At 38.2% G+C, this 16,150-nt stretch overlaps 1 protein-coding gene across 1 annotated transcript in view; it reads left to right on the top strand.

Annotated features, from left to right (window-relative positions):
- Nucleotides 1–16,150, top strand: part of LOC124712012 (vacuolar protein sorting-associated protein 53 homolog) — a 180,962-nt gene that overhangs the window by 1,579 nt on the left and 163,233 nt on the right. Inside the window, exon 4 of the mRNA XM_047242304.1 lies at nt 13,672–13,792. Within this exon, the coding sequence (XP_047098260.1) occupies nt 13,672–13,792 (121 nt within the window). The remainder of the gene's footprint in view (nt 1–13,671; nt 13,793–16,150) is intronic.

The raw sequence follows: 16,150 nt of genomic DNA, 5'->3' as shown, positions 1-16,150 counted from the left end.
CCCTCTAAATAATCATTAATTGTGTAGTATGCATTATTTATGAAGAATGTTTTACCTGCCTTTTGAAACACACGTATTTCAGTGATCTTTTTCATTACTTTTGGCAGTTTATTATGCTATTTTATACTCTGATATATAGTGCTGTTTTGGTTTCCCAACCCCCCCCCCCCCCCCCCTGCCCCCTGTCCCCCTTGGTAAACATAAGTCCACATGGAATATATATGAACTGTTAGTTATTATAATACTATGTGCTCATGGCACATAAGTTTATGTGTGTGTCATTTTTTACAGTTACAAATATTTTACACTGTGCTACGATTACTATACTTGTTACAGTAAAACTTTGGTGCTCTTACGTTGAAGCACATATTTACAATGCCTATTGCGAGCAATGGTAGAAATGAAAAATGTCAGAACAGCTGATTTGCCTAGTCAGTAAGAACAGTGTTTTGCTTTCAATTGTGGGCAAAACAAATATTGCATTTTAACATAATATCCTTTAGGATAATGCATATCTTAGTGCAATGGAACTCAAGTTTTGCTGAAAAACATTGACACATGCAAGCATGTAATAAATGATTTAACATGTGTTATCATCATTATACTGTTACAGATATCATCTGTCTAAGCAACAAAATAAGACCTTGTTTTATGGTACAAGGTTTTCACTGCTTTGTATTTAAGAAACACCAGGTAATACAGGCCACTAATGGTGCTTTGAAAATACAAGGAAGCAACAAAAACAAACAGGCTTTTATTTAGTTACATAGAGGGATCACATCCCCAAGAATATAATAATATAGCAACAACTAATGAATTCCATAAAACATGAAAAAACATTACGAGGCTGTTATTGAAATAATACAGCCCCATCCCCTTTCAGTGTCATCTGCTCAGAAGAATCTATGCAGCACATAAGAAAGGTATTAATGGGCCTTACATTAGTGCCCATTTATCACTACTAGTACTGTTACAGGTTGAGACACATCATTCTTACACAGACCCAAGGCTATGCTATGGGTCAGCCCGACACCATAACCAGTTTATCTGCCTTCACATTCGTAGCCTTCACCAAGTCTCAACCAAACTGTTTCCTTCCAACATAACCTAGGTCATGGGCTACACTGCAGGCCAGTCCGTCACCACAACCAGTATTTCTGCTTCCACATTCATTGGCTTCGTCAGATCATAACCATGTCTTCCAATCTAATCTTGGCCTCAGGCTATGCTACAGATTAATCTGTCACCACAACCAATTTTTCTGCTTTCATATTCGTTGGTTTTACCAATTCACAACCAAACTGTTGCCTTCCTTTCTAATCTATGCCTCAGTCTATGCTATAGGTCAGTGTGTCAAAGCAGTTAGTTTTCCTGCTTTCACATTTGTTACCTTTGCCAACTCACAACCAAACTATTGCCTTCCACCCTAACCCAGGCCTTGGGCTATGCTACAGGTCTGCCTCACCACAACTAGTTTCTCTGCTTTCATATTGTTGGCTTCACCAACTCACATTCAAACTGTCCCCTTCCCACTTAATGTAGAAATAACTAGACTATAGGTCATAATAAAGATGCCAGTGTGCTGTAACTGCTGAATCTAAAGAAAGGATCATCTGCACAACACATGTAATTCATCTCTCATTGGAACAAAAATTCACTCTTGTGTACAATTTACTTCCAATCAGACTGTATCAAAATAAAGATTTCCGTAATTTTGACAGATCCCATAATAACGACCTCTACATAAAAGACACCAAACTGACTGTATACTTCAACAATAGCAATGCCAAGATAAACCTAAAGTAGAAAATTAATAAAGGGCCATTCATAAAATGAGTATAAGTCATAGCAGTCTGTCATCCACACAACAGTCCACATTTCAGGATAAAAATGCCTGTATACTGTAACAGCAGACACTAAAGAAAGGACTGTGTACACAGCACATGTAACTCATCTCTCATTGGAACAACAGTTCACTAGTGTATACAATTTACTTTCAATCAGACTGCTACAAAACACAAATTTTTGTAATTTAGACATATCTGTGAATAGCTTCTTCAACATAAAGAATGCCTATACACAGTCTTTGGGCTCCCCTTACACTGAACTTTATTAGTAGTTAAACTTTTTATGGCTGCTGACAAGTTATTGAAAATGTGTATTCCTATATATATATATATATATATATATATATATATATTTGATTTTAAGTTCTCTTTTCCAAAGGGAGCCGTAGCCTTGCCAATAAAGTTTTGAAGTGCTTCACTTCAGCTATACTCACTGTCTGCACAACAACACCATATGTGTCACAGGTGTACATAGTATCAAATACTCATTATCTAGAGAACCTGATATCATTTACATGACGTATAAAAAGGAATGGTCCTAGAGTGGAGCCCTGAGGAATGCACGGATTTATATTTCTTATTCTTGGTTGTCTCCTCTCCGGTATTTTTCCATTATCATATATAATATCTGTACACTATTATCTACATTTTAAATATGTTTCCAGCAATTGTATGAATTTTTTGGTGACAACAGTCATTGAAATTTCGATAAGAGCATGTTGTTATGTACTCTATCAGAGGCTTTTGAGAGCTCCAGTAATACTCTTGGTTCTTTTCATTTATTTTTTCAAGTGTATAATGGACAAATTGAACTCCTACTGACATGGTACTCTGAGACGACACTTAGTGAAACACTTAGTTATGTTTTCTCTTATATGCGCCACAGATTGGTAGATGCTGTAAGGATAACCAATGTTTTAAATAGCTGACTACTACTTCTAGCTATTATTTTTACAGTCCTTTTTTATTGCAGTTTAAAAATAGTGCCCGTATTGTGTGCCTTTGATCATCAGGAAAGAATCCCATAACTAAGAACTGAGTGCCCATGGGCATAGTAAGTCACCACAAGACAAAGGCTGTACAAATTGCTGCTAAAACACTAAGAGCACAACATGCAGATGATATTCTTTTTTGCCAGTATGTTTGTGTGCTCATTCCGTGTTAGCTGGCTGTCAGTGTTCATCCCTAAAAAACTTCGTGTTTGTTGCACAATCTGTAGATTGATCTTCTATGTTTAATGTGGCACAGTAACTTCTCCTCTTTATGCTGAAATGTATACTGTTTTTTATTTGTGTTAATTGTTAATTTATTACATATAACTCGATCAGAAACATCCTTGAAGATTTCATTTGCTTTCTGCAACAGGGGTTATGATATTTTATCAGTGACTATGATGTTGTTGTTATCTATACACTACCCTGAGAACACTTGCGTGTGTATATATTTCTTTTCTGACAATTGTTTTACTAAAAAATGAATCATCAGCAGGCGTGTGAAATAACTCTACTTTTTGCACCCTGTTTTCCAAATAAGGTTGAATCCATTTGTTCACTGTTCCTTTTACACCAATTGCTTCAGGCTTGGTTAGTATTATTTTATGCTCAACAGTGTCAAAAACTTGAACAAATCTTAAGTATATGCATGTATCACAGTCATCGTTGTCAGTAACTGAGTCACAGTTGGAATCTGTAAACTCATACAAATACATAGGTATAATACTTAAAAGGGACATTGAGTGTAATTATCACATAGGCTCAGCCATGAATAAAGCAGGATAGCAGACTTTGGATTATTGGTAGCATACTAGGAAAATATAATGAACCTGCAAAGGAGGTTTATTACAAATCACTTGTGCAACCCATCCTAGAATACTGCTCATGTGTGTAGGACGAGTACCAGATAGGACTAGGAGGGGATATTGAATTTGTACAGAGAAGGACAGTTGGTAACAGGTGTGTTTGACCTACGGGGGGAGTGTCACCGAGATGCTGAAAAAACTGTACTGGCAGACTCTTGAAGATAGACAGAAACTGTCCCAAGAAAGTCTACTCATAAAGTTTCAAGAACTGCCTTTAAATAATGACTAGGAATATACTACATATCACTCCTACAGGAATCATGAGGATAAGGTTAGATTAATTACAGCATGCCCATAGGCATTTAAACAATCATTTTTCTCACACTCCATATGTGAATGGAACAGGAAAAAAGCCTAATAGCTGGTGGGACATACCCTACACCCTCTGCCATGCACTTCACAGTGTTTCACGTGTTCTGTAATGGCCGATATTTTACTTCTCCTGCTTCAGAAACCAAACTGTGCTTCATTAAAAAGAATGTTTTTTTTGTGAAACTCATTCATCTCTCTTATTCAAAAGCATAGATTGCTACTCACAACGTAGAGGAGACGTTGAGTCGCAGACAAGCACAGCAAAAAGACTGCTCTACATGTAAGTTTTTGGACAAAAGGCCTTCTAAAGCAGAAAACACATACACATTCACAGAAGCACAACCCCCCTCCCTTATACACACACACACATGACCACTGTCTCTTGTTATTTAGGCCAGACTCTGGACAACAACTGCGTCGTTTGGGAGAAGTAGTCCGTGTATGGTGGGGGTAAGAAGGCTGAATCAGGGGGGGAGAGAGAGCGGGCAGGATAGGGGTGGGGAAAGACGTAGTGCTGCTTGTGGGAGCATGCAGGGATGTGGCGGGGACAAGGTAGCACTGCTAGGTGCAGTTGAGAGATTTGAAAGGGGGTGGGGAGTGGAAAAAGAGGAAAGTAGAGGACAGGAAAAAGATCAGTGGATGCATTGATGGAATGTGAGGCTGTGTAGTGCTGGAGTGAGAGCAGGGAAGGGGATAGGTAGGTGAAGGGCAAGCACTAGTGAATGTTGAGACCAAGGGGTCATGGGAACAAAGGATATATTGCAGGGAGAGTTCCACGTGTGCTATTCAGAAAAGCTCGTGTTCATAGGAAGGACCCAGATGGCACAAACTGCAAAGCAGTTGTTGAAATGAAGCATGTTGTGTAGGGCAGCATGTTCAATGAACAAGTTGATCCAGCGTCTAATGGCCACAGTTTGTTGGCGACCATTCGTGCAGACATACAGCTTGTTGGTTGTCATGCCCAAGTAGAAAGCAGCACAGTTGTTGCAGGTTGCATTCACAGGTAGCCCCACCTTTGATGGGATAGTAAATGCCCGTGACCGAACTAGAGTTGGTGATAGTGGAAGAATGTATGGGACTGCTCTTGCGTCTTGGTCTCTAGCAGGAATGTGTCCCATGACACTGGGGGTTGGGAAGAGGGTGGCCTGTCTGCAGCTCAACATCTCTTCTTCAGAAATCTATTCTTTTCATAATTTTGTCATTATTTCATCCTGGAATTTTATCTGAGATAGATTTTTTATGCACTGTATCAATATAACTGCAAATCCAAAATGGTACAATAGCTTCGAAAATAGGGAAATGAGAGTGTGCTGTGTGATGTGCTTGTGTTAGACACATCATCTCACCAGTCAGTCATAACACAGACTCAGAGCACATTACATATGATGAAATCAGCCACTTACATCATCATGCTTACAATGCACAAACACTCAAACACCAAAAACTATTAACCATAAAACAGGAATAAAGTAGATGCCCCAAACTAATATCAAAGTGTACAGTGCCAAGAAAACCGATGCTGTAATGTGCGATTAATGTTGAAGAAAGTGAAAGCACTGGTTTCCCCGAAAGGCCCGGAATTGTATTTGCTGGTCCTGCTTGCAGCATTCTTTGAAAGAATTATTGCATCACACTTCTGCTAGGCAGATAAAGTTTAAGTGATTCAGTGAAAAAGTCTTGTAATATTTCTTTTGAGCAGTGTGCTCGACAGAACATATACTCAGCTAGGTAACCCACAAAATGTGCATTCTTTCTGCTATATCGTGGAATGCCACCTCTGACATCCCATTACATTCTGTGTGTGAACAGAATGATCTTTCAGACCTATGTAGTTCAGATTGTGGTTCACTCTACGCTGTTGAAAACCTTCAGTACCTAGAGTGCGGTGCTGAATGAACTGAAGCAGTTGCTAATGATTGTTGACACAGGGAGGATCTTTTCTTTGATTATTCTTACAAACACTTCCAAGATACGAACTGCAACTGGCTCAAGCAAGCATTTTTTTGGCCCTTTCTCAGTTCAACTGAACACCCGTTTCCATGGATTTTACAGCCTGAGCCACGTATTCTTTTACTCAAATTTCGCCTAGTCTATTTCTGCTACAACTCCTGGTGCCCGTAACTGTTGTGAATTGTTTATCACCCACTCAATACACATTTCAAGACAGAAGGAAGACCAGTCAGGTATCAAAACCATAGACATGGTAAAATTTGTGACAAATCTCAGTGTCTTTGGATAATACATGGAGACCGACATGGTGCAGAAATCTGAGATTTTTCAGACGAGCTTTTGCAAATGACTGAACCAAGTACCGATCTGAACACTCCACTTGAATGTGCATTACACATTGGCTATGCAATTATCTTTCTGCACCTTCTGTCAGCACCATTAATGGAAAGAGTCCTCATTCAGCAAAAACTTATGCAGTGCATGACATCTGGAGCAGTCATTTGCTCATGGTAGTATGTTGTGCTCCATCAGCCACAACCATAAGTCAGGTTTCATTAATCTATAAAATACAACTTCACCCAGCAAGTGCCTGTGGCACTCTATGTTATACGGTATTGACACTAGTTGAACATTAATGTCACATTTGACTCTTGCAGAGGACCACAAGGGTTGTGCTATGAACCAGCCACAACAAGCTATAAATCTGCTTAAAAACGGACAGTTTCATGAAACAGTAAATTTATAACTTAGCTTAGTTTATGACAAATAGTTGGCTCCATCAACTAAAGATGTGCTCTTAGTTTCCTGACTACCTATGCCCATGGAAACTGCGATGTATTCGGGAAAATAGCCAGTTATTTGTGACAAGCAAGATTATACATTTCACTGTAGTGCCACAAGCTGCAAATGGATCTGTCTTTACAGTCAGATTTTTTGCTTTCACATTTGTAGGCTTTGCCAACTGGGTCATTCCATGTCAACTCAACCAGGGGCTCCAGCTCATAGTCTCAGATTTGACTGAAATTCAGTATACTAATTCTGCCATGTGTGGAACACTCGTTTGCAAAGTATTACTTTCCCCTGCCAATTAGTTCCAGAATAGCGACTTGTGAAAGCAGGTGGCGTGACCCGGAAATTGCAACCCACATCTGGCAATCTATCTTCAGACCCAACTTCAGGTCTTAATAACTTTGGAACTATTCCACACAGTCCAGTTAAATTTTTACAACCCAGTAACATCCACTTAGAGAACACACTCCATGAATCAAAACACCAACAACATATTTCTGAGGGAAAATAAAAAATTCCAAAATGTGATTAAAAAAATGTAATACGTTAAAGGGTACATATTGTAGGTGCCCTCTATGCCAAATATAGTTCACTCAAAAAGGGTACATTTTTTGTGGTAAGCTTAATGTGCAAACACAGAACTCATCATGCCCATACCAGTCACAAAAACTGAGTTACATGCACACGAAAATACAAAAATTTGAAAAATTACCCAAAAAACATGGATTTTCGAAGTGTGGTAGCACAAAAGGGACAAGTGGTATCCAAGCCAAATTTCACACACTGCATAAGTAGACCATAATGATATATATCTCAAAATTTCAGCATGTTATTGCAAGACATTTGTGTACAATGGAAGTTGACAAATGTATTTGGTGATGTGGCCATTGTTCTACAACACAATTTTGTAAAAACATATCATAAACTGTTCTGCGTCATCTTATCCTCTCCCACAACTGTTTAATCACTAAGCAACAACATATAGACAGATTAACACAACCTACCATTAATGTTTACTGCACCTTAACTGCTAAAAACCAGTCGATTGTGCTTCTAACAGAAGTTCTCCCACACTTTAGCTACTGTACTCTGTACATTGAGTGGCAAATTGTACTGTCTTCCTGACACTGTGGTAGGAACTGGAATTGTCATAAGAATATGTTCAAAAGGAATTCACCACCTGTCTGCCAAATGAAATGATCTTGCTGGTGCCATGAAGTTCACAAATACATCACCTTCTGCTTCACTGCACTCTGCAACACATCCTAAGTACCATTTGTCATCATAAACAGCAGTAACATAGCAACGTGGTTGTATGTTGCTGCTTTTGCTTCTGAATCCTGAGTCAGACACACTGTGGAGACACATGTTGTGCATGAACCTATAATTATAACCGGACAGACTGCTCATCTGCACATTGTCAGAGTCCGCCGGAGAGAAGTGATGATGGCTCCTTGTGCCTGCAACAGTTTTAACGTGTTCTAGTCTGCTTTTTAGGAACTCTTCGACTGATTTCACCTCATCTTTCGACACATAGAATGATTGTATGCCAGAGATATTTTTCTGTACCCAGGTAAATAATTGAAGAGGTTTTAGAATGTGACCTTCTGTAGGATGTTGCAGACTATCTCATGATGCCATGCGCTTAATGGTAGCACCAATACCATCACATACATTTTTGCCGTGACTTGTTGCGAAAAAATTCCATTCTGTGTGAATCTGAAAATCATGGTAATGCATGCATAAATTTTTGAGATTTTTACAGTTTTTGTACTGACTAGCTGCCCCATCACCGAAGTATTTCGCAAAATGTATGTGAGGCAGCTTGTTTTTCACATATGCCATGACAGTGCGAATGTGGGCATGAACTCCAATGGCATCATGAATTAAACAGTCACTAAAAACGCACAGGTTCATGACAGACACATCACCTGATTCACCTGTATAGTAAATCGCAAATGGCTGGACAGTTGCTTGACTGTTGTCCCAGTGATATCCTTGGATGGTTGGATGGCATCTTGAACTATAAATGCATGATTTTCAGAAAAGTCTAGTATTACTATAATTTCATCTTGTTTCAAATTATCCTTACAAAACTGGAGGTAAGCCGATTGTGCTGTTGCTGTGAAGCTGTGTGTGGTCAGTTTGTCTGTTTTTTGACAACACATTTCAACAATATCTTCCACTGTACTTTGCTTTGTTTCAAGACTTGTGCGATCCATGTGCGTCCATTGTTTATAAGAAACAAGTTCATCGTCATCCATAAGGATTTCACCATACAATTTGTTATTCATGTGTTCTGCAAGATTTGCCTTACCAGGACACTTTTCACACCTGTGTATCATGCATTGGTAGGAACTGATGTCACACACTAGCAGCTTCATTGCACCTTTGTAATCCATACCAGAATCCTTTATAGCAGCAAATGTCAGCTTAGCATTTTGATGTGTCTCACATGCACAAACATTGTGTGTGCCCCTTGCACTTACAGGCACAACCCATTTTGGCTGATGATTAAAAAAAGATGATAAACCTACTTTGGTATTGGGATACTTTTCCTTGAATTCTACATATAGTTCTGATATGTTGCATAGCAACAGTCTTTTCTACATCTGTACATGTACATTTCCAATTTTCACCGTTACATAGTCATTTTTTCCAGGCATTATTCGGCTGTAGTCATTATTTTCATAAAACTCCAACTCTAGTACCTGTATTTCTGAACTCAGTTGCTTACCCTGAGCCTGCTGAAGTTGTGGAAGCACTCCTTGGGTTGCTTTTATTTTCCTCACTTGCTTTACCATATATGTACAAACATTGAATTCCTTTGCAGTGTAGTCAGTTGACCAGCTGGAAGGTGCAAGGGTAAGAATAGCTACTTTTTTCTAGCGTGTGGATATAGCACATTTTTCTTTCAAATCATGCACAATTTTGTCCAAATCGGAGCATTTCTGGCATGATTTCTGTTCCTTTGGAGCAGATAGTTCTTCCTCTTCCTAGTGTGTCAGCTATTTTGTGTTTTAATTCCATTTGAGCTTCTTATTGTTTTCTTCTATCATAGCTGGGCCTGTCTCTTTTCCCAACTTTGTGTGTCTTCATGGGAGACAAACCAAGAGCAGTCACTGAGGTATTTAATTGCTCACCCACTGTGGTTCCAGGTGGCTGATACTCTTCATCACTGTCATGTAAATTATCAGAATATTCTTCATTTTTTAGCAGTGCAACACACCTGGAACATAACTTTTGTCCTGGCTTCATGTTAAGTCCCATGCACTGATTCACTTTAAATACTGATTTTATATCAATTTCTCTGAGGCTACACTTCACTGTCTTCTTATGAATCCGAAATGGATCAAAACAACTTCTTTGCAGGAAAGAATACTTATCCAGAAACACTTTCATATGACGATAACAAACACTAGAGTTTTCTTGAACTGTACTTCTTGTGCCCACAGGGTGTATCCCGGATCTCCATAGCAACAAATCTTGGTCCGATTCATCCAGATCATACAGTGCAAAGTGAATGCCACATTTTGTTCCACATGTTGTTTTATGACATTCAGATGCTTGTGCTCTACCAATACTGCAACTTGTTTGAACAAAAGCACCACTGGTACATTCTTCTGCCTTCATACTGACTTTCCACAACAATACTGACCAGTCTGAACTAGAATCTTAAAAACATGAGTAACCTGTAATTGTTGCTTGTTTCCTTTATTGTTCCTGCCTAACAATGACTCATTCTGTCCCTGAAAACTACCATTGTTTAACTTTCTGTTGCTAATGGTTCCCAACAATTGCTGCAGCTTTATCTGAAACAAGCTGTCTGCATCATCACTATTACTTGCTAAATTGTGTTAAAAGAAACTTAACCAAATACATCTCTGTCAACTTTTACTGTACACAAATGCCTCGCAATAACAAGTTGAAATTTTGCCACATATTATATTATGGTCTACTTATGCAGTGTTTGAAATTTGGCTTGGATATCACTTGTCCCTTTTGTGCTACCATACTTAGAAAATCCATGTTTTTCAGGTAATTTTTCAAATTTTTGTATTTTTGTGTGCATGTAACTCAGTTTTTGTGACTGGTATGAGCATAATGAGTTCTGTGTGTGTTTAGGCCACATTAAGCTTACCACAAAAAAGTACCCTTTTTGAGTGAATTATATTTGGCATACCTTTTAACGTATTACATTTTTAATCACATTTTGGAATTTTTTATTTTCGCTCAGAAATATGTTGTTGGTGTTTTGATTCATGGAGTGTTCTCTAAGTGGATGTTACTGGGTTGTAAAAATTTCACTGGACTGTGCGGAACAGTTCCAAAGTTGTCAAGACCTGAATTTGGGTCTGAAGATAGATTGCCAGATGTGGGTTGCAATTTCCGGGTCATGCCACCTTCTTTCACAAGCCATAAGTCTGGAACTAATTGGCAGGGGAACTTAAAATTTTGTGCATGAATGTTCCACACTTGGTAGCATTGGTGTGCTAAATTTAGCCAAATCTGAGACTATCAACTGGATCATTTTCTCAAATTGGTTGAATTGACATGGAATGACCCAACTTACAAACAAATTGTCAGCTTCTAACCTAACCTACACCTCAGGTTAAGCTACAGGTTAGTCTGTCGTCACAACCAGATTTTTTTCTTTCACATTTATTAGATTTGGGAAATCAGAGCCAAACACTTACCTATCAACCTAACTTAGACCTCAAGCTGTGCTACGGATCAGTCTGTTGCTACAACCACTATTTTTTCCCCCCACATTCATTGTCTTCACTAACTCACAACCAAACTGTTACCTTCCAACCTAGCCTAGACTTCCGTCTATGCTAGGGATCAGATTGTCACTACAACCACTTTTTTTTTACTTTCATTTTGTTGGCTTCACCAACTCACAAGCAAACTGTTATTTTTCAGTGTAACCTAGAACTCAGATTACTTAGAGATAATCTGTCACCACAATCAGGTTTTTTGTGGCAATTCAAGCTGTGAGCAGCCTACCCTCACACCTAGAAATCATGACCTATTTGAAGAAGAACAGACAAACAGACAAATATTTGTGACAATGAAAAATATAAATGTCACTGCTTCACTCCTAGCAGTTTAATTTCTGTTGTTTCGTCCATGACTAAACCATACCCTTGTAAGTTACGATATGAAAGCCATGACATATTCAAAATAAAACAGCCAAATATTTCTCACAAACAAAAATAGAAATGTCATTGCTTTGTTCACAGCAATTTAAGCTGTGCTCTTACACCCCGAAAAAAGAGCCTATATTTGTGACAGCCTAAAGTTTATGTAAAGGCATAAATGTGCTTATATTGTGTTGTATATTAATTTGTGTGTGCATGCACGTGTGTGTGTGTGTTGTGTTCGTGCACAACGATATAGTCTTGCTATAATTGGCTGACTAGTTCAAGTCTGCTGTGCTCACTGTTATTGGATAACTAGATCGTGCATCCTGTGCCTGCTGTGATTGACTGAAAACAGCAAATTGAGTAGCTGCTCTCTTAAATTCAGTGTCTTTGAAGCTAACAGACCATATTTTGTGTATAACGTATTTATACAAGTGCATTCCAAAAATATGCAGTTTCAATTATCGTGCCTTGAAGATTTCGTCAAGATGCATCTTTCACAGTATGGTTTGTTGTGCTACATTGGCAGGAAGCCCAAAACCGATAGGTCTATATAAATATTCTATCAAATTGTGCATATTTTAGCTACTCTAGAAAAATACGTGAACTAAAGGACATTTCTTACATCAGTTAATGGGGCTTATATGGTATATATACGAACCTTCAGAACAGACAGGAACCTCATTTATGCTTCTGACTTCTGATTTTTAATTGTTGTACTGTCTTCCTGATTTCAAGCTTTGTTGTGGGAAACAGTATCATTGTGCTCACTATATAAGTCACAGCAGTTGCTGCATGCATTTTAGGAAGTTTGTGCTACAGTTTCTCAGCAGAAGTAATCGTGCACATTATTTGCTAATTACAGAGCCTTTTCTATTATCCTATCCCCTTCCTTGATTTGTTTGATGATATACTTACATCGGCCTTTTCCTGGTTTCTTGTTTTATAACATCCCACACTACTTTGCATTCAGTTTCTGTGTTACATATTATTTTTTCATTGAATGAATTTTTTGAGCAAGCAGTAACATAGTGTATGTTTTTTTGATACTTGTGATAGTAATCTGTGAACTGTGGGTTAGTGCAGTGCGTTGGTAAAGAACTGAGAAATTTAAGTGTCTGGGAGGAATTTCAGATACCCATAGTTATCCACCTATTTTTCTTACCTGCTGCTGTAGAAATTGCTACTTTTTGAAATGTGTCCCAAAGATAAATTTAAACACTGCACAGAATTTAGTTATCGTAGCATCTTCCACATACACGGCATCTCAGGTTTTATTTGCAATTGCTCTAGAAAAATTATGTATCTCACATCCCAAGAAGACACTTTTGTATTCCTGCACTTTTGCATGTTTTGTCAAGCCCGACTTTAGCTTTATTATCTTACAGTAATTGTCTGAAAGGCAAAGATCTCTTATAAATACTTTACAATTTTTCCTTCCAATATATATAAGTACATGGTCTGAAACTGATGATGCTGATTGATTCACTCACAATTCCAGTGGTAAAACTTATCTGTTTCATTTTTACCTATTACTTTTTGTTTGTCTTTACTCTCTCAAGAACTGTCCATGGTATTGTTTAAAATTTTTCATGTTCATATTTGCCAGGAAATTACCTTTCAAATGTAGTGTAAGGAATTATGTGGTTTAAGTTTTGCTCATTTATAATAGTTTGTATCACATGTCCAATAAATGGATTCCATTTTATGTGATTATCTGATTTTAAATAATTAACGTTCATACATACACTTTTTTATTATGTTGTAGAGCACTCATTAAAAAGAGGCAGTATGGAGAAATTGAGCTTCCATTACAAGCAATAATGGAAGTAATGAAACATTTCCACAATTATATGGACATTCCCCAGATCAAACAACTAGCAGAGCAGGTGAGTTTGACTTTCACAAGACAGATTTGAAGGTGGCCATGGTATATTTGGACTGAGATTTTCACGAACTTGAAACAAATTACTCCATTGTTTTGCCTGATTTATACGACGACAGGTTGCTCTCAATATGAAATTAAATTATAGCTGAAAGAGTAGCTGGTACATTTTGATGAACAGCTAATATAATTTTGGAGTTGAGTACTTGTCTTGTAGTATAGTATAGCAATTTATTTGTTAAAACATGTTATTGTAATGAACAGCAAACATTGATAAGGGAAAATGTAAAACTGTATTAAACATTATAAGCAGATGTTTTATCTGTGATAAATGTAGGCAGCTGTGGGCATTCCTCAGGCATACAAATTATAAGTCTTGTAATAATAATGATTTATTTGGCTTCTGAATAAGCACAAGAAACTATCACTTGTCAACCACATACTGGTTACAGAATAAAATATAATAGCTCAGAGTTGCCATCAAAAAGATAAAATAATTAATTTGCAAGATCTGAACTTTTTGTGGCGGCGTTCGTAGCAACAAACAATTCGCTGTAGAAACGGCTTACGAAGTCACCGCCACACTTTTAATAGCGGGCCGACCGGTCCGCTGGAACAGTGAACAGAAAGATGAAAACCCAAACACTCTGATTAAATAAAAGTCGGTACTTATCTTTATTCACGAAGATACAGAAACACAGTAGTGAACTCCGTGTCTACAGAGATCTGTCTAGTTCGAGTCGGAGCGGCTAGGTCAGCGTCGGCTGACGACAAACAACAACTCTGCTGCGATGAACACACAACTGACTAGCAAGTACACAATTCGGTGGCGAGTATACAACTGAGCGGCGAATACAGAACTGTCCTAGCGCTCGCGACTCCAGCGCTTAAGAAACCCAGAAGCCAGCGGTGGCGCGCGCAGACTTGCGGCGATTTGCTGTCTCGCTGGCGCTGCTTATGCGGACGGCGTCCGGACTTTGATGCTGCCAACCTTTTGGCAGTGGGCTCGGGTGGCATTACTGGCTAGGATATAACAGAACTGAACCTTCAACATTCCCCCTCAATTCAGCTATATCCAGTATTTCGACACACTTGCAAAAAGAATCATGATGTAGACTTCTGTCTTCTATACTGCCAAAGTCTGCATCTGTGTAGCAGAAAGCCATCTGTACTCCTCATCTTCCATAGTGCAAACCAAGATCCAATTTTCCTTTCATATATCTTTTAAGTTCCTTCCAATGGCATTCCATTGGTTTGTTTTGGGATGTGCCGAAATAATATATTGCTACACTCAAGTCCTTTTGTGTTGTAAGCATAGTATATATCAAACAACCTATTAATTGATAAAATGGTTAAGAATTGCCGAGGATTCCATATGTTTGTTTTGGGATGTGCCAAAATAATATATTGCTACACTCAGATCCTTTCATGTTGTAAACATAGTATATATCAAACAACCTATTAATTGATCAAATGGTTTAGAATTGCCGATCCTGTCCATTAAATCTCCCCTGATGCGCAGTTCTGGGTGACTTTCCCGAACTCTACCTATTTTCCCAGACCTCTCCAGTCCTTTTTGCTTCACCCCTCTTCCTTCCCCTTTGACCCTTCTGCCTGAAGAAGGAGCCACTGGCTCCAAAACTTGACTAATTATAACCGTCTTTTATGTGTGTGTTCTGCCACTGCTTGGTGAGTAGATCTTTTATCCACCCAATTAAATTAGTATGTAATCTTGATCATTATACTTATCTCTGGTTTGCTTTCCATTGTCAGTTTGGGCTGCATTGGTTACAATTGTTCATGTCAAAGCATTTCATTAGTTTCCACCTCTATATAGGCTGACTCATAATCATTCTGTCATCTGACCTTCTGAAATCAAAGACAAGAAATGGGTCCTCCCATATGTCACATAAAAAATCACTTTTCCAAAGGCTTTTAATCCTGTTGATATCAGAGTTGCTTGCAGCATTTGCCGGTATATTGTTGTCTATGTATAATAGAAGATAGGATCTACTACTTTCCGAACTGCCCATATACAAACCTCTGTCAACATTTGACTGTCTAAGACCAATACTTTTGACAATACTATCAAATGTTGTATTCCGCATATGAGGAGTCTGCTTCAATCCATACAAGGCCTTTTTTTAATTTGAAGATTTGATTCTTTCTTCATGTGACAGCTTGAGGGATCTTAATGTAGACATCATCTATTTCCCCATGTAGAAAGGCATTTTTGACATCCATTTGGCATGTATATAGAGCCTCTTCAATGATGATTGACACCAATGTTCTCAGCATAACCAAATATGCAACAGGACAGTACATTTCATCATAATCATAACCCTATGTCAGAGCACATCCT

Source organism: Schistocerca piceifrons, chromosome 8, assembly GCF_021461385.2.
Source record: "Schistocerca piceifrons isolate TAMUIC-IGC-003096 chromosome 8, iqSchPice1.1, whole genome shotgun sequence".
NCBI lineage: Eukaryota > Metazoa > Arthropoda > Insecta > Orthoptera > Acrididae > Schistocerca > Schistocerca piceifrons.
This window is presented reverse-complemented; position numbering and strand designations above follow the sequence as displayed.